The sequence below is a fragment of the Mus musculus genome, chromosome 17 (genome assembly GCF_000001635.26).
Source record: "Mus musculus strain C57BL/6J chromosome 17, GRCm38.p6 C57BL/6J".
In the NCBI taxonomy this organism is placed as follows: Eukaryota; Metazoa; Chordata; class Mammalia; order Rodentia; family Muridae; genus Mus; species Mus musculus.
The window spans coordinates 28,917,990-28,944,933 of record NC_000083.6 but is presented as its reverse complement, the minus strand read 5'-3'; the positions used below and the strand labels follow the sequence as shown (position 1 = coordinate 28,944,933).

At 48.6% G+C, this 26,944-nt stretch overlaps 1 protein-coding gene and 1 long non-coding RNA gene across 2 annotated transcripts; one reads left to right on the top strand and one right to left on the bottom strand.

Annotated features, from left to right (window-relative positions):
- Positions 1 to 2,671: 2,671 nt before the first annotated feature.
- Positions 2,672 to 10,948, top strand: Pxt1 (peroxisomal, testis specific 1). The gene is made up of 3 exons (NM_153390.1): positions 2,672 to 2,737; positions 3,565 to 3,692; positions 10,128 to 10,948. The coding sequence occupies exons 2-3, from the start codon at positions 3,642 to 3,644 to the stop codon at positions 10,230 to 10,232; spliced, it is 156 nt and encodes a 51-aa protein (NP_700439.1). The 5' UTR covers positions 2,672 to 2,737; positions 3,565 to 3,641; the 3' UTR covers positions 10,233 to 10,948.
- Positions 7,482 to 19,667, bottom strand: Gm16191. Its single transcript, XR_876713.1, has 3 exons — positions 19,368 to 19,667; positions 9,968 to 10,226; positions 7,482 to 7,929 (listed from the first exon to the last, which is right to left on the bottom strand). It is a non-coding gene; the product is annotated as a predicted gene 16191 (long non-coding RNA).
- Positions 19,668 to 26,944: the final 7,277 nt, after the last annotated feature.

Below are 26,944 nucleotides of genomic sequence, written 5' to 3'. Positions count from 1 at the left end.
CTCATAGAGGCAGGGGAAGGGAAGATGGGATACGGGGTTTCTGAAGGGGAGACCTGGAAAGGAGAAACCATTTGAAATGTAAATAAAGAAAATATCCAATTTTAAAAAAGAAAAGGAACAGACGTAGCTGAGCAGTGGAGGGTATGTCAGAGGCAGGTGGAACTCTGTGACTTCGCAGCCTGCTCTACAGAGCAAGGGCCTGCATGTGGCGGTCAGAGGACAGTCCAGAGTTTACGTGGGTTCTCAGACTCTGAACTCATGCCAGCAGGCCCTGTAAGCAGTTTTACCCGCTGCGCCATTCCCTAGGCCTGTGGGTATCAAGTAGACTTCTCTTGAAGCAGTGTGGCTACTAAGCAGTTAAAGAAAAATTATATTAAAAAAAAAAACCACAAAGATACAGGGTTGGGCGTATGTGAATAGATCTAATAAGGACCATGGATCCTAGAAAAGATTCTTAAGTAAATTTAAAAACACTGTAAGGCAGCTAGAGACATGCATGACTCAGCAGTTAAGAACACTGGCTTCTCTTGCAGGGGACACAGGTTCGGATTCCAGCACCCATGGGGTAGGCTCACATTCCTAGGGAATTTGAATCTCTTTTCCCCTATGAGGGCACTGACTGCTTCTGGAGAGCATACATGTACAAGCAGGCAAAACATCTGCGTATAAAATAAATTTTAAAGAAAAGAAAAACACATTCAAAAGTACCCTTTCACCGGGCATAGTGGCGCACACCTTTAATCCCAGCACTTGGGAGGCAGAGGCAGGCAGATTTCTGAGCGAGGCCAGCCTGGTCTACAAAGTGAGTTCCAGGACAGCCAGGGCTATACAGAGAAACCCTGTCTCAAAACAAAAAAAACTTTCCCACTTCTCACTCAGGGACAGAACCCATGTGTTTGTGGGAAAGGTCCCTCATATGAAAAAGCATTGCTGTTCATTTGATACACCAAACTTTTTGCTGTGTGAGGATGTATTTTCCAGCCGGGGAAACAACAAATCCCACCCAATAGCATTGTTTATAAACCTAAAGAAGTTCTGAATCGACTTTCAAAGTAACAAATTGTTACGGATAGCCATGGGCAAACAAACTTCTGCGCAGAAGTAGAGACTCAACTCGTCTGGCAGCAGCGTGTTCCAGCTATGCCAAGGAACCCAGGTAAGGGGTTAGCATCAGGCTCGGGGAAACATTTACCTAGCATATGCTTTTTATCCTTACTGAGAACATAAACTTGGATGGTAAGTGCATTGTTTAAAGTTTAAAGTGCTGGAGAGATGGCTCAGTGGTTAACGGCACTGGCTGCTTTTGCAGAGGACCAAGGTTTGATCCCCAGCACACTCATGGTGGCTCACAACTGTCTGTAACTCCAACGAAACTGGAACCCTCTTTCATGTGTTCTCTAAGGGCATCCTCACCCCACATGTGCATAAATAAAACCTACGGTTTTTGGGGCTTTTTGTTCTTTAGTTTTTTGAGACAGGGTTTCTCTGTGTAGTCCTGGCTGTCCTGGAACTCATTCTATAGACCAGGCTGGCCTGGAACTCAGAAATCTGCCTGCCTCTGCTTCCTAAGTTCTGGGATTAAAGGTATGCCACTACTGCCCGGCTAAAACATAAGTTCTTTAAAATAAAAATTAGCTGCAGAAAAACAGGTAAATTCATTTATCTCTGTGTAAAAAAAAAAATTATTAGCCCTGAGCCACTCGTGAGAAAAACTAATTAAGAAACTTCAAATCAACTAAAATAGATTAATTCATCTTTATTTTAAAATTTAATTAAATTAATTAGGCCTTTTTTGGACAAGGTCTCACTGTGTAGCCCCTAGCGGTCCAGGAATCCCCGTGTAGACAAAGTTGAATTTGAATCCGTACATTCCCCTGCCTGTACCTCCTGAGAGCTGGAGTTAAAGGTGTGTGTCACCTCACCAAGCCACGTTCATCTTTTTATAAAACGTTATCTTCAGAGAAACTGAAGAGATGGCTCAATGGGTAAAGCTTGTAAATTCTAGAGATTAGAGAGTGGGCTTGGCAGTTAAGACTGGAAATGGTGTGGGTGGTGGTGCACTCCTTTAATCCAGCACTCGGGAGGCAGAAGCAGGCAGATCTCTGTGAGTTCCAGGACAGCCTGGACTACAGCGCCAGTCTCAGGACAGCCTAGAGCTACACAGAGAAACCCTGTCTCAAAAAACAACAAAGCAAAACAAATTATAGACTAGTGATGGGTCCCAGCGTCCAACCGGGTGGCTCACAATCACCTGTAACTTACACACATAACTGAAAAGATACATCTTAAAATAGAAGGAAACAAGTAGGTTAAAAAAAATAAGGAGCCGGGCGTGGTGGCGCATGCCTTTAATCCCAGCACTCAGGAGGCAGAGGCAGGTGGATTTCTGAGTTCGAGGCCAGCCTGGTCTACAAAGTGAGTTCCAGGACAGCCAGGGCTATACAGAGAAACCCTGTCTCGAAAAACCAAAAAAAAAAAAAAAAAAAAAAGGAAAAAGAGAAGACTAAAGAATTAAGAAAGAGGAGTCTTTAGAAGAACGGGAGGAACAGAAGGAGGGAGGGACCGAGGGAGGGTGCGGGAGGGAGAGGGAGGAGCTGCCTCTATTCAGGAGCTCCGCCTTGGTACTTCCTTCCCATTGGTGGAGTTGGAACACGTGACCTCTACCGACCGCTGTTTGGAGCTTGGGCTTCTGAGCAGTTAGGCTGGAGCCTTGGGCTGCAGCAAAGGCAAGGCGGAGGTGAGGCGGTGTTGAACTTGAACCCCTCCCTTCCCCCCTACTGAGCTGTGTAAAAACCCTAGTGCTTCTCAGAGAAGCCCTGGCCATGGGAGACCGAGGTCCCCCAACAGCCATTTTAGAACAAGATTTATGCGTATAAGTGTTTTGCCTGTGTGTTGTGTGTCTGTCTGTGCACTACTGTTTCTGGTGCGGAGACCAGAAACAGAAGGTCGAGGGCCTCTGGAACTGGAGTTACAGATGGTTGTAAACCGCTGTCTGGGTGCTGGGAATTGAACCTGGTGCTTCTGGAAGAGCTGCCAGTGCTCTTAACTGCTGAGTCGTCTCTTTAGCCCCTATGGCCATCATCCCTTGCTCCCCTATTCCTGAAGCATTCAGGAGTTTTACTCAATGCACTCATGAGTGGTTGGCACTCGGCGTTGCTTAAAATCAGCCCGTGAGCCAGGCAGTGGTGGCACTGGCACTTGGGGGGCAGAGGCAGGCAGATTTCTGAGTTGGAGGCCAGCCTGGTCTACAGAGTGAGTTCTAGGACAGACAAGTTTTCACGACTCCTTGGGTAAGATACTTAATCAAAACGAAACAAAACCAGATTCTGAACAATCCAAAAGATTCAGTCATGGGGTGGGGTGGTGTCCAGCAGGAGAGCTACTAGCTAATTGTTGAATACTTGAGACAAGGCTTGCCCCAGATCCCTGTTTCATAGGAAGGGAAGCGGAAATAATCGCAATCTCATCACGCACGTGTGCTCTTGCACACGCAGCGTGCGAAGACGGTTCTGAATTGCTGGAGGTGGCTTTACAAAATCAATGTCTGTCTCTTGAACCGTGCAGGTCACCATCTGCTTTGTCAGCCTAAAGAGAACACTGGCCAGAACCATCATCAGCGGGAAGACATCCAGACGCTCACCATGCAGCTTAGACACATTGGGGACAGTGTCAATCACAGGGTGATTCAGGAGGTGAGAAGGGGGGGGGCAGCTAGGCTGGGGAGGGAAGAAGAGGCAGACCGATGGCTGGGTGCCCAGGAGTGATGGGAATTAATGGAGTTTACTCACCAAACACCTGCCAGCTGTGACCCTCTGCAAAGGCAGCGCTCAGGTGGGTTCACTGATGTCACAGGTAGAGGTCAATAAAGTCATGCACCCCGGCTAAAGCGAGGCGCAAGTGCCAGCTTGGAGCCGGGATTGTGCCCATAAATGGTCAAAAACTGAGCCTCTGGGCGGGTACTCTTGCGTGGGCGGGTACTCTTACGTGGGTTGCCGGAAACGTGGAGACAGGAAGTGATAACAGTTTCTCTGTTCTTGCAGAGTTGAGGGAAAGGCCAGGTATGGTGGCGCACACCTTTAGTCCCAGCACTCTGGAGGCAGAGGCAGGCGGGTTTCTGAGTTCCAGGCTGGCCTGGTCTACAGAGTGAGTTCCAGGACAGCCAGGGCTACACAGAGAAACCCTGTCTCGAAAAACAAAAAACAAAACAAAACAAAGACAAGATTTTTATTTTATTGACATGAATACATTGTCGCTGTCTTCAGACACACCAGAAGAGGGCATCAGATCCCATTACAGATGGTTGTGAGCCACCATGTGGTTGCTGGGAATTGAACTCAGGACCTCTGGAAGAACAGTCGGTGCTCTTAACAACCGCTGAGCCATCTCTCCAGCCCAGATTGATTCTTCTTGAGCTGTTTTTTTGTTTTTGTTTTGTTTGCTTTATTCTTTTCACTTAAACATCTCCATGTATTCTGTGCTTCTTAAAATAAGAGCCATTTAGTTATGTGAAGTTTCCGGTTTTCTACCTGTTTATTTTGTATATTTTGTATAGTTTTTGTTACTGCTTCCCTCCTACTCCCAAATCTAGGATGTGTAATTTCTAAACATATAAAGGTCTAGGATTCCACACTTAGAAGCCGGGTCTCATTGTGTCCCTCCTGGGCTCTGGGAACATGGTCTCTAAACTTAACCAAATTAGCCTGACTGGGGCATTGCATTGTTCCTTGGGACCTGAGCTATGTAGTAATAATTCTTACACGCGTTCTCGAGACCGGCCAGGAAGAACGCAACAAACCAGAATCTTCTGCGGCAAAAGCTTTATTGCTTACATCTTCAGGAGCCAGAGAGCAAGAGAGCAAGAGAGAGAACAAGAACAAGAAAGCAAGAGAGAGCAAGAAAGCAAGAAAAAGAACAAGAACAAGAAAGCAAGAGAAAGAATGGCAAAACCCCGTCCCTTTTAAGGAGAATTATCCTCCGCCTAGGACGTATTACTCCCTGATTGGCTGCAGCCCATCGGCCCAGTTGTCATCACGAGAAAGGCAGAACACATGGCGGGAAAACTGCCCCTGCACGTGTGCAGATTATGTTTACCACTTAGAACATAGCTGTCAGCGCCATCTTGCAACGGTGAATGTGAGGGCGGCTTCCCACATATCCCCCTTTTCTTTTAATAAGAGCAATAGGCCACCCATATTAATGAGAGTGGAGATAGAGGTCAAATCCCCAGTGTGCAGGTAAAGGAGCCATGTACAGGATTAGCTCTTAGGCTCACAGGCTTTTACCCAGAGCAACCCTGACCTGCTCCCGTGTCGTTTTTCCTGGGGAGAAGGACACTTGGACACTCAACCTTCTTGAAAGATGACATGTCTCCCTAGAATAGGCTCATATGTGCCGCAGAGCCCTTCTACTGCAGTGCTTAGCCGTGCAACTCTCTCAGGCTGCTGAAGCACACTCACTCTATCCCGTGCAATACTAGCCTCGTGGGGTGCAAGATCTGAATGGCCAGCGACCTATTGCTTAAGCATAGATAACCATATATCAGGGGAAGCACCATGTTCTAGTGCTGCAAGCGCCTGGGCAATAACCACCTTGTCTCTCCTAGTTTGGGCCTTAAGCTTACAGACCAACCAGAGAAGAAACACTAATCCACAGCAAAGTGTATCTCCAAATAATAATCCCACCCATTCTTTAAAGAAGGAAAATGCTGAGGAGATCCAATTGGGTAATCCTTTGATCAGGGACAGGTCCAAGTGCGTGGAGTTGACCTGAAGTCTCAATTCCCGAAGGGTCTGTTCAAATTCAGCCGTCCAATTCTGTAACATATACTGAGAAAGACTTTTTAACAAATTAGCTGCCCTAGTAAATTTCTCATACTGAATGGAAGTAACGCATAATCCCGGAAACTTTTGTTCACATCCCAGCTGAGCTATTTGCCATAATACATCTAGTTGTTCCTGGACAAGATCTATGCGTTGATTAATTTCTGCCCATGGAGCATTTTTGGGATTGGAGGATGGCGGCCGCTAAGCCTGCATTGGTGAGAGGTCCCCGAAGCTCCCGACAAACCCTGAGCCAGTCTTGTAAACCTTTGTTCTTTCTTGGGGCTATGGCCGCTCTGCATTCCTGCGTGGCTTGCTCATAAATAAGCTATTCTACCAGAGGTGCGGCTTGCTCTAAATCTCCAAAAATACGCTCTGCTGCCTCTGTCATTCTGGCCACAAAATCTGAGAAGGACTCCTGAGGTCCCTGGACGATCTTTGTTAGTTGTCCAGTGGCTTCACCTGCTCGGGAGAGCGCCTTCCAGGCCCTAATAGCCTTTTCATCTGATTCAGAACTATTAAGAGCTGGCTCCTTGAGCTCATCTAGTGATGAGTATAGGCTCCTTCTCCTAGAAACCTCCGCTAATTGATCTTTTTTCTTTTCCTTCCTTCTAATCTCTCCCCAGGTATTCTTACCTGACCTTTACTTTTCCTCAGGTTTAAGACCCGTGGAAAGGCCTGTATACTTATTTTGTGCGCCATATTTCCTCTTTGCTCCTACTCTCTCTCCCCACTTTACTTCTGATAGATTGTCTTGAATTTCATCCAGAATTTTCAGCCCTGCCTTAACCGCTTGATAACATGTGAAAAGGAACAAAAAGGCTCCTAACACTAGAAAAAGTTCAAGGCCAAACATACCTTGTAAAGCTATTTCCCACTTTACTTCTGATAGACTGTCTTGAATTTCGTTAGAAAGTTCAAGGCCAGACGTACCTTGTAAAGCTATTTCCCACTTTACTTCTGATAGACTGTCTTGAATTTCGTTAGAAAGTTCAAGACCAGACTTACCTTGTAAAGCTATACTTACGGGTACCCTGTTCCCCAGCTGAAGAGTTCTGAATTCACGCAGTTGAATCCTTCTCAACAGTCTGTGTTACGGGAACACTTCATTACCACCGTTCCCCAGCTGAAGAGTTCTGAATCCAGGCTGGATCCTTCTCAACAGTCTGTTTTACGGGAACACTTCATTACCATGACCCGCAGTTCTGGTTCTGGAATGAGGGATCTTCCTTGCGCTGGTGATGGTAACCGTCCCGGGTTTTCTCGTCCCAGGTTTTCTCGTCCCAGGTCTTCTCATCCCGGGTTTCAGCACCAACTCTTACACGCGTTCTCGAGACCGGCCAGGAAGAACGCAACAAACCTGAATCTTCTGCGGCAAAAGCTTTATTGCTTACATCTTCAGGAGCCAGAGAGCAAGAGAGCAAGAGAGCAAGAGAGAGAACAAGAACAAGAAAGCAAGAAAAAGAACAAGAACAAGAAAGCAAGAGAAAGAATGGCAAAACCCCGTCCCTTTTAAGGAGAATTATCCTCCGCCTAGGACGTATTACTCCCTGATTGGCTGCAGCCCATCGGCCCAGTTGTCATCACGAGAAAGGCAGAACACATGGCGGGAAAACTGCCCCTGCACGTGTGCAGATTATGTTTACCACTTAGAACACAGCTGTCAGCGCCATCTTGCAACGGCGAATGTGAGGGCGGCTTCCCACAAATAATAACTGGGAATTCAGACTTTACTACACGGGGAGGGGAGGGAGGCCAGCTTCCGGTACATAAGCTCCTCTCTGAGAAAGTTCCCAGCAGCCCAGTGAGTTACCGCAGGGCCACAGCAGGGGAGGCAGCTGAGCTTCAGAGATTTATACAGAGTACTCTGGGGTTTTTCTCAAGGCTGTGTTGGAGGGACAGGCATTCAACTCCAGAAAGGTCAAAATCCCTTGTTTTTCAGTTAGTACAGAACCAAGTCCACATTCCTTATGGCCTTGCTGGCGGCTTCCCAGGAATTGATCTGGTCACCAGCTCATCCAGTCATCTCTCATGAAGGAGCACCTGCTGTGTGCCACCCTTGTGTGACCCGTGATCTCAAAGGGACCCAAAGCCTGGCCTCGGGGAGTTTCTGAAGGAGACAAATAGTAAATGAAATAATTATCAGCTCAAAAGAATCTGGGAGCAAAAGACTGGAAGAAAGGGAGGCTGCACCTTAAGCGTGACTACTGGGGACTGGAGAGCCGCCTCAGTGGTTAAGAGCACTGACTGCTCTGCCAGGGGACCTGGTTCAAGTCCAGCACCCACATGGCAGCTTACTACAGCTTCACCGGGTCTGGCGCCCTCTTCTGGCCCCGGTGGGCATTGCATGCAAGTGCTGCATAGACACCCGTGCAGACAAAATACCCATAAAGGTGTTGGGGAATTGGCAAGGAAGAGCATGCACTGCTCTTCCAAAGGACCCTGAGGTGGCTCACAGTCACTTGTAGCTTCAGCTTCAGGGCCATCCTGTAACCTCTGGCCTCTGTGGGTACCTGCACGCAGGTGCACACCCCTCATACATAGACATAGTTAATGATAATATCAGTTAAGTGTTAAGACACCCATACACATATGAAAAAAAAATCTTAAAAAGAGAAAGAGAAAGCTTGCTTAAGAAGCGTGAAGGGCAGGTTTACTGAGAAACTGTAAGACCTTCCAAGAGTTGGGGGGTGGGGGGCAGTACGGAGTCTACTGAGCCCCTAAGGCAGGAGTGCTTATCTCCTCTGAAAAACGGCCAGGCGGCCAGTATCTGGCCTTGCAGAAAGAAGGAATAGTAGAAGCTAGTGGTGCACATGGGCCGGCAGTCCCAGCACTCAGGAGGCAGAGACAAGAAGATCACATAGGACCTAATGTGGAGACTGAGTCCCAGGGCATCCAGGGACGCATAGCAAGACCTCCTCTCAGAAGGCAAAAACAGAGAGAGGGGTGCGTGACAACAGACCCTGAAGGGCCTTGTCACCTGAAGGACTGCTCCTGCCCCCCTGCCCCCCCCCACACACACTGTGGATTGAACCCAGGGCCTCACCATGCCAGTCAAGTACTCTGTGACTAAGCTATATTCACTGCTTTTTATTTGTTTGTCTGTTTTTTTTTCAAGACAGGGTTTCTCTGTGTAGCCCTTCCTGTCGTGGACTCACTCTGTAGACGGAGATCCACCTGCCTCTGCCCACCCCCACCCCCCCATTGCTGGGACTAAAGGCGTGCAATACCACCATGCTCAGCTAACTCTCTACTTTTCCTCTGGGGATGGAGTCTGTCTAGGTCAGGATTCCCTGAAATCCCCTGTTCCTCCTGTCCCAATCTTCCCTTGGGGTGACAGGTGTGTGCCACCATCCCTGGCCGGGACTTTTCTTGAGTGAGACAAAGCCATAAGGAGGCCCAAGGATCCATGTTGATGGCATGCCTCCCCTCATGCCTTTCGAGACAGACAGTACTGGGGCCTTCTTCCCTCCCCTCCCCTCCCCTCTCCTCCCCTCCCCTCCCCTCCCCCTTGTTCATGTATGCCTTCCTAGTCACTGGGGGCTTGCTAGCTTCTCAGAGACCACCAGGAAGGGCTCTGGGGTGCCAGCTGAAGCCAGCTGATACCTTCAGGGGTGTCATCTCTGATGAGTGCCCTGGTGGGGATCTGATGGGCAGCATGGGAAATTGTCCTGAGGGTGGACGGGAACATACGGAAGCCCGTTGGTCATCTTCAGTCACACACTTAGCTAGGGGGCTGGGTTGATTTAATATTTCATATTGTGTCATATGTAAGTACACTGTAGCTGTCTTCAGACATACCAGAAGAGAGCATCTGATCTCATTACAGATGGTTGTGAGACTCAGATATGAACTCAGGACCTCTGGAAAAGCAGTCAGTGCTCTTACCCACTGAGCCATCTCTCCAGCCCCACATTTGTACTTTTTTTTTTTTTTCTTATTTTTGGTTTTTTCGAGACAGGGTTTCTCTGTATAGCCCTAACTGTCCTGGAACTCACTCTGTAGACCAGGCTGGCCTCGAACTTAGAAATCTGCCTGCCTCTGCTTCCCGAGTGCTGGGATTAAAGGTGTGCACCACCACCACCCTGCTGTATTTATTTACGTTAGAGATTGGGGAGGGGGTGGCTGGGGGGGGGAGAAGGAAATACCTGAATGTGGAGGTCAGAGGCTGACTTGCGGAGTTGGGTCTCTCCCACCAGCTCACGACCTCGGGTCGTTAGGCTTCCTGGCAAGCGCCTTTCCCTGCAGAGACATCTCGCCAGCCCCAAGTTGGCATCTTAACGAAAAAACCGCTGTCTTTCCACACAGCATCTTGCACAGGAAGTCGGAGATGTGCTGGCTCCTTTTGTGGCGCTGGTGTTCGTGAGAGGCCAGGTGCTGCTGAGATTTTTCTGGAACAACCATTTGCTGTAAAGGAAGGACAGACAGACAAGTCCCACACTCTGGAGTCAAGCTGCTGTGACCCAAACCCTCTCCAACTCTTCCTCCTCCTCCCACTGAGGAAGGTCTACCCTGGGTCATGCCCTTTGATCCTGCATTTATCACCTGTATCTAGATCTTCATTAAGAACCAACTTCATTAAGAGACTTGTCTACCTGGGCCCCAGATCCTCTGCTCTGTGCGGAGCTGAAAGGAGCCGGGTCTCCAGTACGCAGCCCTGAGCCCTGGCCCAGCCACCTTCCCTTCCATTAGACACCACCACCTGTTCCTGGTCTATTTCCTGCTCTGACTGTGCCACGTGGGTTTCCGCTCTTTCTCAGGCCTAAGGAAGCCCTCCTGCCCTGAGGTTCCCTCAGGCCTCGCCTGATCCCATCCCTCACCCTGCAGCCCCATCCCCTCCAGGGTGCCTCCTGCTTGCCCAGCAAGCTCAGCTTCTAGGGAGCTGGAAACTGCGACAATTACATTACACCCGAGGCCCACCAAGACGACTCTGCCTTTTGAGTTTGTTTTACTCTTTCTCATTGTTTTCCCAGGCTTTATCTGTCTCATGGCCCCTCCCACCCCTGTAAAAGAATTTCTAATCCTAAGAAAGTTCGTTAGTAATTATGAGTCCTATGTATACATATCCTGAGGTTTTAGTATGTAGTGTTACTTTTTTTAAAAAGTGAAATAAATATTTTATTGAGCACAAGTCCTCTGTGTGTCTCTTTTGCAGAGGAGGGATTCACACATTTTTGCTTATGCTAGTGGACAAACACTCATCCCCTGTCCTTCCAAAGGGAAATGTTCCCTATCTTATTAATCTTTTGGGTTGACTAGATGGCTTAACCAGTAAAGGGGCTTGCCAACAAGTCTCATGGCCCGAGTTCAATCCCCGGGACCCAGGAGAAGGAGAGACCTGACTCCAAAGATGTACCCATGCTGTGTGTGCGCGCGCACACACACACACACACACACACACACACACACACACACACACACACACACCGGCACACACGGGCACACAATTGGGCACACAGAATAAAATACAATTAAAATATATTTTGGCCGGGCGTGGTGGCACACGCCTTTAATCCCAGCACTCGGGAGGCAGAGGCAGGCGGATTTCTGAGTTCGAGGCCAGCCTGGTCTACAAAGTGAGCTCCAGGACAGCCAGGGCTATACAGAGAAACCCTGTCTCGAAAAACAAAAACAAACAAATATATATATATAATTTTTTGAGGGGGTTGGAGAGATGGCTCAGTAGGTAAGGGCACTGACTGCTCTTCCGAAGGTCCTGAGTTCAAATCCCAACAACCACATGGTGGCTCACAACCATCTGTAATGGGATCTGCTGCCCGTAATGGGGTCAAAGTGAGCAGAAGTCCTAAATTCAATTCCCAACAAGCAGATGAAGGCTCACAACCATCTATACAGCTACAGCATGTACTCATACACATAAAATAAATGATTAAATCATATATATATATGTATATATATCCTTTGAATAGGTATTTGTGTGGTTTCAAAATTAAAATAATAGGAGAATTAGAATGAAACCGTTATTTTTCATCGTGTCCCCTCAAATATATATATATATATATATGTATGTATATATATATATATACACACACACATATACATATATACATATACATATATACATACATGTTTGCTCTTCTCAAATCCATAATGTTCCTCTTTAAAAAACAGAGACAGAGTATTTGTTACCCATAACCCCTGGGCATCCTCCTGTATATTTGAAGAGTCTCTGAATTACTTATCATACCTATTACAAGCTAATGCTATAGCACTAGCTGTTAAATTATGTGGTTTAGGGAATAACAGCAGGGCACATACACAAGCAAGTGATGCTCTGTCCAGTGGACTAATGGGAGGAGAAAGCTGACAGCTTGTGAGAACACAGAGAAAGCAAGAGGAGCCTTGTGATCAGTTTCCTCAAAACACGGAATTGTTCTTGGACCGTGTTTTTTGGTGCCCTCCACTGCCCCAGGTGTGGCGGGTAGGAGCAACCCCGCTTCAGATCGGTCGTGATTGTTTGCTTGCTGCTGTTAGATTATCCTTTATATGTTTCTATGGAAAAACAGGTTTTAGCCCTGTGTGGCTTGACCTTGTGTCAAGCTTTAACTCGTGAGAACTTTGTGTGAGGGTCTGAATCAAGCTGGCTTTTGCATGAGAATCCACCTCATTTGTCAGCTCCATACTCTGGGGTCCCACCACCTCAACAGTGGTTGACAGATCTCCTGGGGGCTGTATCTACTCAAGGGCCATCCATGCAGGAAATGTATTCAAGGGTATGTGTGTGTGGTCCTTGTCACCTTGTGCCTGGGGTGGAGGGAGCCACTCAGGTTGAAACAGAGCCTCAAAACAAAAAAAGGAAAGAAAGAAAGAAAGAAAGAAAGAAAGAAAGAAAGAAAGAAAGAAAGAAAGCAAGCAAGCAAGCATCTGTGAGGTGCTTTGGAGCCCTCAGAATCAGGAGAGTCGTCTGTAGGCGGAGCTCTCGTCTGTAGGCGGAGCTCTCGTCTGTAGGCGGAGCTCTCGTCTGTAGGCGGAGCTCTGGTAGAAACTGAACCTATGGCCTCTGATTCCATGACTCATGTTTATTGAAACATCTGAGAAGACTCAGACCACAACATTGTGACCCTTCGTAAACATGTAACTGTTTTAGAACTAGGTCACTCACACTGACTGATTCACTGTCCCATCCGCGTCTAAATAAGCGAATGACCAGCACCAGACAGAGGCTAGACTTCCTGTGCACCGCTGGTGTGATACTATCAGCTCCGCACACTTCTGACATTTGTACCTTTCACCCACCTTATCCTCTCCTGCATCTCCAGCTCCCTTTGTGTGCCTTTGTACATGTGTGTGCGGGAGCGTGCAGAGGCCAGAAAAGAGCATCCCCACCCCAGCAGCTGGAGTCACAGCTGCCCAGCATGGGTGCTGGGAAGCAGACTCAGGTCTCCCGCAAAAGCAGTGTGTGTGTGCTCTTAAGCTGAGCCTTCCCTACAGTGCCCAGCTCAAGAATTCTTGTACTTGTGAGTCACCTTTGGATCAGAAATATAAGAGTAAAGCATGGAGCTGAGTCCATCCCTCTAAACTGACAAAGGTTTGAAGTGACTATTGAAAACCAGTGTGTCTGAGCAATCCTAATAATAACTAATATTTATGGAATACGTGCTCTTGGTGTGTGTGGCTGCTCCCAAGCCTCCTTCCCTGGAGCAATGTCCCCAGAGACATCCCAGTTTCCACACAGGGGACATCTTTGTGGAATGTCCGTAAAGTTAAATATGACTGGGCTGGAGAGATGGCTCAGCGGTTAAGGGCACTGACTGCTCTTCCAGAGGTCCTGAGTTCAATTCCCAGCAATCACATGGTGGCTCACAGCCATCTGTAATGAGATCTGATGCCCTCTTCTGGTGTGTCTAAAGACAGCTACAGTGTACTTACATATAATAAATAAGTAAATCTTAAAAAGCAACAACAACAACTATGACTGACCAGAAAAGAATCGTCAGCAAAGCCTGTGGGGACCAAGCCATCAATCAGAGTCTCGGATCAGAGTGACACACGAGAAGCCAAGGACCGTGGTAACTGGTAAACAAGGTTCACCCGAGCAGAGGAGAGAGCAGTAATGGAGGGTCACATAACAGAGAAGAGGGAGGTGACCTCTCATCCAGCCCTGCTCAGGATACCAGGAAGTGGGGCCTCCTTGGGGACACCCCTGACTGAGCTCTCCAGCTGGGCCAAACAGCTTCTGGTTTCCCTAGCTCTGGCCTCTGCCCAGACAACTCCAAGAGCTGGAAGCCAGCCAGCTGGAAAATCATCAGCCAGCAGGCCAGCAGGAATCTCAAACAAAGAGGAGGGGACCTGGGGTTGTAGCTCTGGTGGCAGAGGCCTTACTGAGCACATGGGAAGCCCTGCTTCCTTCCCAGTGCCATTTAAAGTAGGCGCGGAGTAGGGCAGTAGAGGCAGACCGTAAATTCAGGATCATCTCGGGTTACAGATCACGCACAGAGTTTTGCCTTGCTCGGGGTGACTCCATTTCACAAGCAACATTTGACTCCAACTTGGAGTGTAAACACCGAGACGGAGTGACGCTGCACTCTGACAGAAATGAACACAACGCCATCTGTCGGTACCACCCACAAGGAACAAACTGATAACTTAAAAATAGAAAGGGCCCCCGCCCTGTTTATCAAAGCAAATTGGGATATGGGTGTGTCCCAGACGTGTCAGAGGAACAAGGTCCAAAGATGGGGGTACAACAACTCCCTGTCAACCCCATAGAGGAGGGCAACCAACACATACACCAAGGGACCCCAACAGGAAGGACAGACAGAGTTCCCCAGTGCCCTGGCCTGAACTGAGCTTGCTCCCCACTTGTAGACATGGCCTGGCCCAGGTGCCGCCTTAGTTCGTATGAAACTTGTTCTGGGGCTGGAGAGATGGCTCAGTGGTTAAGGGCACTGACTGCTCTTCCAGAGGTCCTGAGTTCAATTCCCAGCAACCACATGGTAGCTCACAACCATCCATAATGAGATCTGTTGCCCTCGTCTAGAGTGTCTGAAGACAGCTACAGTGTACTTACATATAATAAATACATAAATCTTTTAAAAATTATTTAAAAAAAAAGCAGCAGCTTGTTCTAGCCCTTGCCCCCTCACCCTGCTCCACCTCCCCTCTGAAGCTTGACTGTGCTCCCCCCAATCCCTGTGCCACCTTGGCACCTCCAGGGGAGCACTTCAGTATCTCCAGGGGAGCACTTTTCTCATCCTCTCCTGACACTCTTTTATTGTGGGGAGTGGACAGAACTATCTTGGTTTTCTTTTCTTTCTTTCTTTCTTTTTTTTTTTTCCAGACAGGGTTTCTCTGTGTAGCCCTGGCTGTCCTGGAACTCACTCTGTAGACCAGGCTGGCCTCAGAAATCCACCTTGCCTCTGCCTCCCAACTGCTGGGATTAAAGGTGTGTGCCACCACCACCTGGCTTAGTTTTTCTTAAGATGTACTTACTTCCGTGTTTGTGTCTGTGTGAGTGCTTGCCTTGCGTGTGCCGGTGTCAGTAGGGGTTAGAGGAAAGCCTTGCACCCCCTGGAACTGGAGTGAAAGCAAACTATGGGCTAGCAACAGAAGTCAGGTCCTCTGCAAGAGCAGCCATTGCCCTCATTTCTCCACAGCCCCCCCAAACCCCTGTCTGTCAGCTTCTCAGGGATGGCTTTGCTGTAGCCTTTCTGTAACCCACATATACACTCAGATCGCTGCTGTAGGATATGGAATGGGGGGGGGTCTGAGGATTAATATTAGTTGTTAAGATTGAAGTAAGGGGCCGGACGTGGTGGCACATGCCTTTAATCCCAGCACTCAGGAGGCAGAGGCAGAGGCAGGCAGATTTCTGAGTTCGAGGCCAGCCTGGTCTACAAAGTGAGTTCCAGGACAGCCAGAGCTACACAGAGAAACACTGTTTCGAAAAAACAAACAAACAAAAAAAAAAGATTGAAGTAAGGGTTGGACATGGTGACTCATGCAGTGAATTCTAGAACTTGGGAGGCAGAGGCAGGTGAAATTTTGTGAGCTCAAGGCCAGCCTGGGCTACATAGTGAGTTCCAGGCCAGCCAGGAATACATGGTGAATTCTAGGCCCTATCTTAAAAAAAGAAAAAAAATGTAATAGGGGTGAAGATGTCTCTAGGGTGAAAGGTGCTTGCCACCAAGCCTGAAGCCGCGGGTTCAATCCCAGGAGGGGTGAGAGAGGACTCACAAAAATCTTCTTCTGCCCTCTAGACACTGTGGCACGAGCCATCAAGGGAAACAGGATTACCTGGCAAATGGATGCTGACAAACTGCTAAGCTTGTAGATTCAGTGTTACCCAACAGATCCTGACATGGGAGAGACACAAAGGTGTTTGTTCATCTGTTTCAGACATATGCCCTTGGCAGGCAGCAGGTTCAAGGCTAACCTGGGCTACGTGAGATTCCATCTCAAAAAAGAGAAAGGGGGCAGGGGAGCTGGCTCCGTGGTGAAAGTGTGAGCTGCTCTAGAGGACCAGAGCCCACACTGGGCGGCTCGCGAGGGCCCTGTGATTCTAGCTGCAGGGTATGCACCATCTCAGCCTCCAAAGACGCCTGCAAGAACACACATGTGCTTACACACACAGAAAATTATAATGGTTTAAAAAAAAATCAGTCTTTAACAACAGAAAGGACAATAGGAAAGTATATTCCAGGGATGGAAGGTAGAATGCAGAAGAATTTTTCAGAGAGAGAGAGAAAAAAAAAAAACTGTCACTGTCACAGGGCTGGTGTGGGGTGAACCCCGGCGGGTAGTGGTGGAGTTTAACTCTGGGGAACCCATGTTTCCTGCTGTAACAAGTTAGGGGAGCAGACACCTGCCACACCGCCATTGGCTGTGTCCTCTGTGCGCTGGGCTCCTGCCAGGCATTTACAAGCATTGGCTAGACTGTTTATCTTGGAAAGCATCTTGATGCCGGACAATGCTCTTTAAATGAACGGTGTCACAGCAGCTCGTGACAACCCCATGTGACCTCGATAGGTGATTGTTGTCATTGTCCTCATGGGTGACCAAGACATGGGTAATAATTCATATCCCTGACAGCTGAGCAGGCAGGCACGTTCCTTATTTATTTATGTGTGTGTGTGTGTGTGTGTGTGTGTGTGTGTGTGTGTATGCGTGTATGTCAGACACAAAAATTTTCTGGGTTCTGGAAATTTCTAGAGTCTGGTCCCTGGGGCGGCTCCACGGGTATACACACAGAGATGTGCATGGAAGAGCTTCGAACTGGCCAATGCTCAAATTATGCTGTAAAACCCACTAAAGGTCGAGCTGGGTATGGTTTCTCGGGCTATTATTCCAGCATCTGGGAGACTGAGGCAGGAGAGTTGCAGTCCAAGGCTAGTCTAGTTTCTTATTTCAAAAATAGGTGGTGGCATGGGGGCCAACAAGATGGCTCAGAGAGCAGAGGAAACCAACTTCAGTCCCTAGGACCCACAAGACGGGAAAGAACCAACTCCTGCAAGTTGTCAGCAGTTTCCATCAGGGAGGAGGGACAAACGTTCTCGGTGGCCCTCTCCTTCCAAACACAAGAGACCTATCATCAACCTTATTGATTTTAGAAGATCTCATTTTGTTTGAAAATACTTGTGTGCACACGGGTGCAGTGACTGCAGGAGCCAGTAGAGGGCGCATTGGAATCTGAAGGCAGCGTTACAGGCTGTTGTGGGTGGGAACAATGGGTGCTGGGATGAAAGAGCAGGAAACGCTCAGTTGAGGAGCCGCCTCTCCCACCCTTTATCTACTTATTTATAGACAGCAACTCCATATGTCGGCTTGGCTGGCCTAGCACTCACTGTGTAGCCTAGACTGGCCTCAAACTTGCAGCAACCCTGTTTCTGCCTCTCAAGTACTGAGCTTCAAGGCAAGCAAGCACTACCGTAACAGCTTATGTTTCTGAGTGTGCATATGTGCGTACTGTGCATATGTGTGTGTGTGTGCCTGTGTGCGTATGTGCTTGGACACAGTACCCGTGTTTGTATATGTGTGGGTCTCCTACCCATGCAGGTACACATTCATGTGTGTGCCTGTGCATGCATGTGGACGCCTAAGGTGGGGCCTTGGGTGTCACGTTTCACCTTAGACCTTGAGGCTGAGCTCCCACTTAACCTAGACCTTGCTGATCCAACCAGTCTTGCTAGCCAGCTCTGTAGCGAGAATTCTGGATTTTTTTTTTTGGACAGGGTTTCTCTGTGTAGCCCTGGCTGTCCTGGAACTCACTTTGTAGACCAGGCTGACCTCGAACTCAGAGAGCCACCTGCCTCTGCCTCCCGAGTGCTGGGATTAAAGGCGTGCAGCACCACGCCCAGCTTCGGGAATGTTTCTTGATTGATGATTGATGTAGGAGGTGGTCCTGGGTTATATAGAAAAGCCGACTGAGCGAGCCAGTAAGCAACACCCCTCTGAGGCCTCCATAGGATGCCAGGAAATGGGATTGGGGACCGACTCTCAGGTCCCAGGCGACTCTTCAAGGAAAGTCCTGCAGTTTAAAGGTACGTCCACCAGGAGGCGCACAGGTCCTTTGTGTTAGTATGACGGCCTACTTTTGTTCACCAAAGGAGGGCTTCCAGGCCCAGGAGGGTCGGCTCGGTGACCGGAAGCTTAGTGGGTGAGGTGAGAGATAGACGCATGTCGGAAACTTCTGTGCCCCCTCTGTCAGCAACTCTGCTGGTCATATGAGGCAGAAGAGAAACATCCAGAAACGACATGTTCATTTATGTAATGAGTATTTCCCGGGCATCTGTCGTACACTGGGCAATGATCTAGATGGTGAGGACACAGAGGGCATCCGGCACTGGGGAGTCTGAGGCAAGGGGCTCAAAAGTTCCAGGCCAGCTTGTGCTGCATATGGAGTCCCTATTTCAAAAAACGATAACAGCAGAGAGAAATAGAGAAAGTGGGGACTAGAGAGGCCACCAAGAAGGAAGGAAGAATCAAGTTCAGATTGTAACAGGAGCACTAAGAAAGAAACGCCACAGAGCCAAGTGTCAGAGCCAGTCACGTGTGTACCTTGTATCCTAAGAGGCGTGAAGCTCTGTAAAAATGTCACCAGCACCAACTCTTCCTGCAGCCTCTATCCCCTTTCACTTGGTCTGTGGTCCCCACCCCCCCAGTGACAGATGCTATTGTTTGTTTCCATAGCAACCAGTCAAATGTGGTCCTACTGAGTGTACACTGTGGTCAGAAAGCCTGGGAGGAGGAGACCATTGTCCATGGACATGTCTCCCCTCCCCTCTCCAGGGCGAAATCACAAGCTAACAGGCGAAGATCAAAAAGCACCTTGAAGGGTCCTGCATATCTGGACCTATAAAAACAGCACTTGAGAGACAGAGGCAGATGGGTTGCATATCTGAAACCAGCCTGTACTACATACAGAGAGAGTTTCCAAAACCTGGGCAAGGTGTGTAACTCACCAGGACCTGTCTGTCTCCTGCACAGGACATGGATAAATAGACAGTGGAAGTTTCTCAGTTCATTAACTCAACTCTTATGTTCCAATTCAGGAAACACTGAGGGGGGGGCAGGGGGGAGGAGCAGTACCTGGAAAGTCCCCTGGCTACTGTTGTGACCCTTGAATTCCCAGCAGGTCTGAGCAAGTGCCATTTCTCAGTAAGGCCAAGTTCAGGTTCTCAGGCTGAGGTAGCTTCAAGTATCCGTCAGAGCTCTGAGGTGGAGAGTTGCTGTGGCTGGCATGTGGCGTGTGAATCACCAGAAAGCCTTGTCTAGCTTATAAACACCCTTCCCCCCACCCCCAGCATCCAGGGTTCCCTGATAGGGGGAAGATCAGAGCCACCACTGGAACTCAAGGGATCCGGCATCCTTGAGCCGGACCCCTTGCAAACTTCAGAACAGACCACGCCTACCCCAATGTGTTTGAACTTGAAAGTGATTTGCATCAAGATCACATTTTCATGGCAGATGGTGACTCACAGACTCGGGTCATATCAGTCACACAAAGAGAGAAAGGACTTTGACAACAAGTCTGACCTGAGCCAGCCCTGGGCAGGAGGTCAAACGGAGAAACTGGGCTGGATATGTAGCCCAGCTGGTAGAGTTCTTACCTAGTGCGCAGGGAGCCAGGCATAGAGGTATGAATCTGCCATCCCAGCATGCAAGACAGAGACAGAAGGGTCACCAAGTTCAAGGAAATCCTCCATTACAAGGCAAGTTCCAGGCTAGCCTGGGCTACGGTGCCTTTACGTTGAGCAGGGAGGTATCTCTGACATCATTCATCCACCTCGCTCTGCAGACAGGGAGACATGTGCACCCCAGGACCCCATTTCCACACTGTCACCTCAAGGCCACCTCAGCTGAAGCCACAGCCACTATCTCACCTAACGCTGTCTCTAAACCTCCTGAAGTTCACTCAGGGCTGCCGTTAGCCAGCAGCTGAGGTAAGAGACCCTCTGAGGACTGGGTCGCTTGAGTGGCTCCATCATCTCTGCCCATCCTTGTGGCCAGAAGTCGGCGTGTGACACACCAAGGGCCTTCCTTCTGAGTGGGCTTACTACCTCTATGGACACTACCCTCTTCATTCAGCTTGGAGCTCCTCTATGGATGGCCTGAGTTCCCTCTGGCTTCTGACAGGCACTACCCTGGCCAAAGTATCTCTCATCCCTAGTTTCTCTTTAATGGCTCCCACAGGTTGGCCACAGTCTTTCGTTAAGACTCAGTTTCTCCTGCCCACTGTTTCAGCCACACAATCTTTCCAAGTTTCTCCTGGCCTAGACCATTTAGGGGTTATGCTTGATGTGTTTATAAAAGGATAAAGAGGGGCTGGAGAGGTGGCTCAGCGGTTAGGAGCTGTGACTGCTCTTCCGGAGGTCCTGAGTTCAAATCCCAGCAACCACATGGTGGCTCACCAACATCTGAAATGAGATTGGATGCCCTCGTCTGGGGTGTCTGAGCACAGCTACAGTGTACTTACATATAATAAATAAATAAATAAACAAATCTTTTTTTTTTAAATAAAAAGATAAAGAGGTATAAGAATATGTTCTATAGGGGTGTGGTGAGGTATGGGGGAAGGGGATGTCTCAGCAGGCCCATGCCGAGGCACACCCCCCCCCCCCCCGCCATGTTGCACCCTCCCAGGGACCAGGCACATGTACAGTACAGGATAGTTTATTCAGGGCATGTGGGGAGGGAAGTTAAGAGGGTAATAGAGGCAGAGAAAGGCAGAGAGAGGGAGAGAGTAGAGAAGTAGAGGCTGGCTATGACCATGTGGAGAGAGGGGGAAGGGAATGGGGAGAGGGGGAGCAAGGGAGCAAGAGGCAAGAGAGGGGAGAGAGCAAGAGAGAGACGAGGGGGCAAGCAGCCCCTTTTATGGTGAGCCAGGCCTACCTGTAGGTAGGGTGGAGTTTAGACAGAATGCTAACAATGCCAGCTCCCACTGTCACAGCCCTAAGGACAGGCAATATTATTGGTCACTTCTCCACACCCATACTCAGGGGCCTTTTAAACATACTTGTTAGTAGAGTCTCTCAATGAAAGGGTCATCTCTTTCCTGCTGTGACCCACACAAGGAGGTTGGGAATGCAGGCCTGGCCTGGGCAGCTCCTTCCCACACTGGGGACACAGACTCTGGAGGTAGCCAATCACTGTCCTCCTGCTCTCTGCTTTGCTAGTCTTTCTGCATGGGCAGCTTGTATGACCCTGGGCCTCAGTTTGCAGCTCTTTGGGGATCCTATGTGTGATATGAGCCGGCTGCACACTAGGAATCTGTTTAACTAACAGAGGCAAACAGCGTCTCTGCTTCTCTGAGATTTCTGGCTGCCCATCTGTGGACTCAAAAGCAGATTTCTTCTCCCTCTGGGACCAGGAAAGTGTCGTCTGCAGCCTGCCACACATCCCTCAATTTACTGTCCAAACCTCTCCATCCTGGGTGCTCTGCCCTTTCACGATTCTCTGTGAAAAATTAGCCTAAGATAGTGCTTTGATGTGTGGTAATGAAGCGGTTCCCTCAAACGTCCCTTGGCCACAGCAAGCTCTTTAAACGTTGGTTCACCTCTCCAGTCCTAGTCCAGAGGGATTTTTCTAAGAGGGGTTGATGGTGGCTGCTCTTTGCAGCGATGTGGGGTATAAAGCCGATGGGTCTGGTCTCCTCTTCCAGTCAGTGAGTCAGTCCCAATAACGTTCCTTGCAATTCAGCCGGCAGATCTTCTTGTGTTTGGGGTGTGTGTGTCTCCTGTGCCATGGAGAGGGAGGGCTCTACTCTCTGATGAGCAGGTAATCTGTTTATTCCCATTATTGCTTGATGCCTTTCAAGTTCCCTCCCAAGCCATTCCTCCCTGTCAGTCCTATAACTAGAAGATTCCCAGAAGGAGAGAGTTGCCTTCTGCCTGGGATGAGACAGAGGCATTGCTGTCTTGAAACTCAGTTTTAACTGGGAGGAGTCGGGTCATCCCAGTAATGATTAAAGTTTCTTCCTGGTGGAGGCTAAAAGCCTGGCATTCGAGGGAGGATCTAGTTTTACCTCTAATCCATAGGTGAAGAGTTAAAGAGTTGGGTGTGGCGGCTCAAACCTGTAATCCCAGCATTTAGGAGGCTGAGACAGAAGGATCGATGCCACTTTGAGACTCTGTTTCAAAACAACAACGAGAGTTTATGGTAGCTGTGTAATACATTGTATCATTGAAAAACAAAGCTCTCCTCAGAACCTCCACAGACACAGGAAAGGAAGGCCGTCTAGTCCATTCTTTTTCTTTCGTTTGTTTGTCTGTGTCAAGGTACAATTCCCAGCACATGGCTGAGAGTAAAGGACTTCTCTTTAACAGTGTACCACAACGGAAGGGGCTGGGACTTCCTCTGCCACATTAGAAGCCTCAGGCCAGCACCTCTTGCTCAGCGTGCACTAAGCCCCGGGTTCCATCCCCAGCACCAAATCACATCAAATGCAGTAAGGCCGGGATGAAGAGTTAAGAGAGTGCAGATGTGAACACACCATGATATGGTTACAGTTTTTGTTTGTTTGATTTGTTTTGGGGGGTTTTGTTTCTTTTTGTTTTGCTTTGTTTTACTGTAGATATGAGAGAGAGAGAGAGAGAGAGAGAGAGAGAGAGAGAGAGAGAGAGAGAGAGAACACAGCCACAGACATCTGGATGAGTCCAGAGCAGAGAGAAAAAGAAGTAGACATGCCAGGCAGTGGTGGCGCATGCCTTTAATTCCAGCACTTGGGAGGCAGAGGCAGGAGGATTTCTGAGTTCGAGGCCAGCCTGGTCTACAGAGTGAGTTCCAGGACAGCCAGGGCTACAAAGAGAAACCCTGTCTTGAAAAACAAAACAAGAAGGAGGAGGAGGAGGAGGAGGAGGAATGTGACCAGCAGAGTGGACAGGGTGGGAGGGGAGATGAAAGAACAAGTATAGGATTAGTAGGGAGCCTGGAGGCCGCATGGGCAGAGGTACATGTCACATCTCAATAGAGTCATAAGTCCCTGTCAGGTGGCACATTTCACAGGCTCCCGGGGAGGGCTGGCTTTCACTTATCTTCCAGAAACTCTCCTATAGTTCAGGATCTCTGGATATTTGAACAGCCTGAGAACTAACAGTCAAAAGTTCAAGGCTATCCTCTGCTAGACTGTGAGTTGAGGCCAGCCTAGGCTATTAGAGACCTTATAAATAAATAAATACATAAAATGGTAAGCCATCCTTCTCATGTCAGCCCAGAGCCTCCCCAGCCTCCCCTTCTGCTCTGTGAGATGAGGCAGGCCAGCCTGGCACACCAGGTTTAGTCAGTGAACTTGGAGAACGGGCAGCTAATTACAGTTGTTATTGGGAAACTGGTGGGAAGCTGCGTCACCGCTGCCTTGCGCTGTTCTCCCAAGAGCTTTGGTTTCACTTATCTCTCAGGGAGATAAGCGTCCTCAGTGGACTGGAAACAACCAGCTTAGTTGCTGGAAGTGGAAGGGGTTCCGGCTAATCCCATGGGAAGGAGTAAAGGATGAGTTAAACAGGTTCCAGAATGAGGCAGGGTGGCTCAGCATAGCTGTGCTGTAGACAGTGGGGCGCCCCTGGGACTCGTGTCCCTGCACGTGGCTGAGAATAAAGGACTTCTCTTTAACCGCGCCCATTCCTGAAGGAAAATGCCCCCACCCCCACCCCTGCCTCTTCCCTTGAAAACAGGGCCAGGGCCACCTCTGTCAGATCCACATTATCCTGAAACTCAAGTAGCCCAGGCTAGCCTTGAATATACTACAGCTGAGACTGGCTTTGAACTTCTGATCTTCCTGTCTATATCTCCTGAATGCTGATGCCGGGATTACAGATGTGTGGTTGCCATGCCTGGCTCCCAACTGACTGACTGGGTGTGTGTGTATGTGTGTGTGATGTATATATGTGTGTTCATATATGTGCATATGTGGGTGATGTGTGTGCATATCTGTGTGTGTATGTGTGTGTATCTGTGTGTGTATCTGTGTGTATCTGTGCCTGTGTGTGTGATGTGTGTGTATATGTATGTGTGTATGTATGTGTGTATATATATATATGTGTGTGTGTATGTGTATATGCATGTGTATGTGTGTTGGGGGTGGGAAGATACATCCCAGGTGGGAGGATGTGGATGCAGAAGTAAATTTGAGATGTCTCTCTTTAAGAGCCATCTATCCTTTATTTTTGAGGGTGAGTCTCCCATTGGCTGGGAACACCCAGAGCAGCCTGGCCTTGCTGGTCATCAAGCTGCAAGGACCCACGTGCCTCTGCCTCACGCACTGTGATTATAAACTGCTGTGGCTATACTTAGCTTGGGTTTTGCTGTATGACATGGGTTGACATGTGTTTGAACCCGGGTCCTGTGGATGCGTGGCAACTGACAGAGCCATCTCACCAGCCCCCGTTTGATTTCAGTCTGCCATTACTGTAAGCATCATTGAAGCATTCTACCGTTCTGAGCTTCAGTTCTTGATGTGTGTTCTAGCAAGAACAACTTCATATGGTTTCCATGATAAGGGTTAAGAGCAATCATGGTCACCCATTGGGGTTATACTCCTTCAACCCCAGCAGCAGGAGTCTCTCCGTGAGTTCAAAGGCCAGCCTGGTCTACTTAGCAAGTTCTAGGCCAGACTGGGCTACATAGAGAGAACCTGTCTCAAAAATTAACAAAATAAATAAATAAAAATTAAAAACCCAAATCCAAAACAAAACAGCCATGGATGAAAAGGTTTGAAACATAGGCCTGTGGATCCATAGGTTCCCCTTGTGGAGGAGGGGGGAGCCCTTAGATATTGAAGCTGGTTGTTAGGGATCCCAGCTAGAGCTAGACCTTGAGTCTAAGAACTCCAGGAAAAGGATAAGAGGGTGTGTTGCCAGTTAGCTCTTTGTTCGGAGGTTATGAAGAGGCCCAGCCTTATTTCTATATGCAAATTCCATTGCCAGCCTTACTTCTATATGCAAATTCCTTTGCAGAGTGGGGACAGACGTATTATGGGGCAGCAATGCTCCCTGCTCAAAGTCACTTGGGAAACTTTTCTTAGCTTTGTTCCTCAGAACTGCTCCCCAGACAAGCCTCTTCACTTAAACTTTTATGGGGTGTCCCGTGCCCAGGGCTACACAGCCATGCCACGCAAGAGGGTGCATTCCCACAAGGGGAAAAGAATTCTCTCTACTTGTGGATATACTGTCGCTATTCATTTTCCTGACTGGATATTCCAAGGTTTGGCAGGTTTTGATTATTAGAAATTGTCCTGACAATATAATATTCTTTTTCTTTAATTTTTTTTTATTCACCATTGCTCTTTTCAGACACACCAGAAGAAGGTGTCAGATTCTATTACAGATAGTTGTGAGTCACCATGTGGTTGCTGGGAATTGAACTCAGGACCTCTGGAAGAGCAGTCGGTGCTCTTACCCACTGAGCCATCTCTCCAGCCCCATGACAACACATTCTTTTTGTTGTTGTTTGTTTGTTTCTTTGTTTGTTTGTTTGTGTTTTTGGAGACAGGGTTTCTCTGTGTAGCCCTGGCTGTCCTGGAACTCACTTTGTAGACCAGGCTGGCTTGCAAGTGTTGCTTGGGCCCCTCTGGTGGCACTGGTACCCAGGAATGGACCTGCTGAATGCCAGTGTCAGGCTATGCCAGGATCACGTTTCAGAGACCATGCTGACATCCTTCCTCTCATCCTAAACGTTTCCAGCTCAAGAGCTCCCCTCTCCCTCCCCCCATCCCTCCTCAAGCCTACATTTCTCCTTATAAGCCTATATTTTGTGCTCTCTCTCTCTCTCTCTCTGCCTCTACTACCCTCTTGACTCCCCTCCCCATGCTCTTAATAAACTCTGTGCTATACTATACCTTCGTGTGGCTGGTCCCTCAGGGGGAAGGGATGCCACAGCATGGGCCAGTAAGACCCCCCCCCCCATGCTGGGCCTCCGCTCAAGTCCCGGGATGAGCGGGCCAACACCCCAACATCCCAAGAGAAAACCACACCTGATGCAAACTGCAAGAGGTTTTATTATCAGCTTGCTGAGGACCAACCCCTCGCACCTAGCAGGGCAGGGGAGTTTGACCCAGAGTGGTGACAGTAGGGGGCTTTTAACAGCTATCTGAGGAGTTGGGAGGAGTTGGGAAGAGTTGTTCTCTTCCTGGTGTCCTTGGTGAAATTTACAAGGCAGGAGTGGGGAGTGAGTTCTTTCTGAATTTTTATCTCCGTGTCCTCGGCACAGGAAGGCAGGCATCTCTGGTTGTACAGTATAGAAACAAAAAGGCTTTTTGCTGGCTATAGAGAACAAAGAGCTTCTTTCTAGCTGTATTTTTTTTTTTTTTTTTTTTTTTTTTTTGGTTTTTCGAGACAGGGTTTCTCTGTAGTCTTGGCTGTCCTGGAACTCACTTTGTAGACCAGGCTGGCCTCGAACTCAGAAATCCACCTGTCTCTGCCTCCCAAGTGCTAGGATTAAAGGCGTGCGCCACCACCGCCTGGCTCTAGCTGTATTTTTAAAGATCAGGGAAAACAAGCTTGGGGAAATGTTTTAGGGGCTCTACCTTTCAGGGAGAAATGCTTTAAGCCGGGGTCTCACAGGCCCACCGAGGTACCCCCTCCCCCCATACCTCACCACATCTCCATAAAACATACCCCTCCCCCTCTTTATTTTTTTTTTTTATAAACACAACACAGATGCCTCTGGCTGCC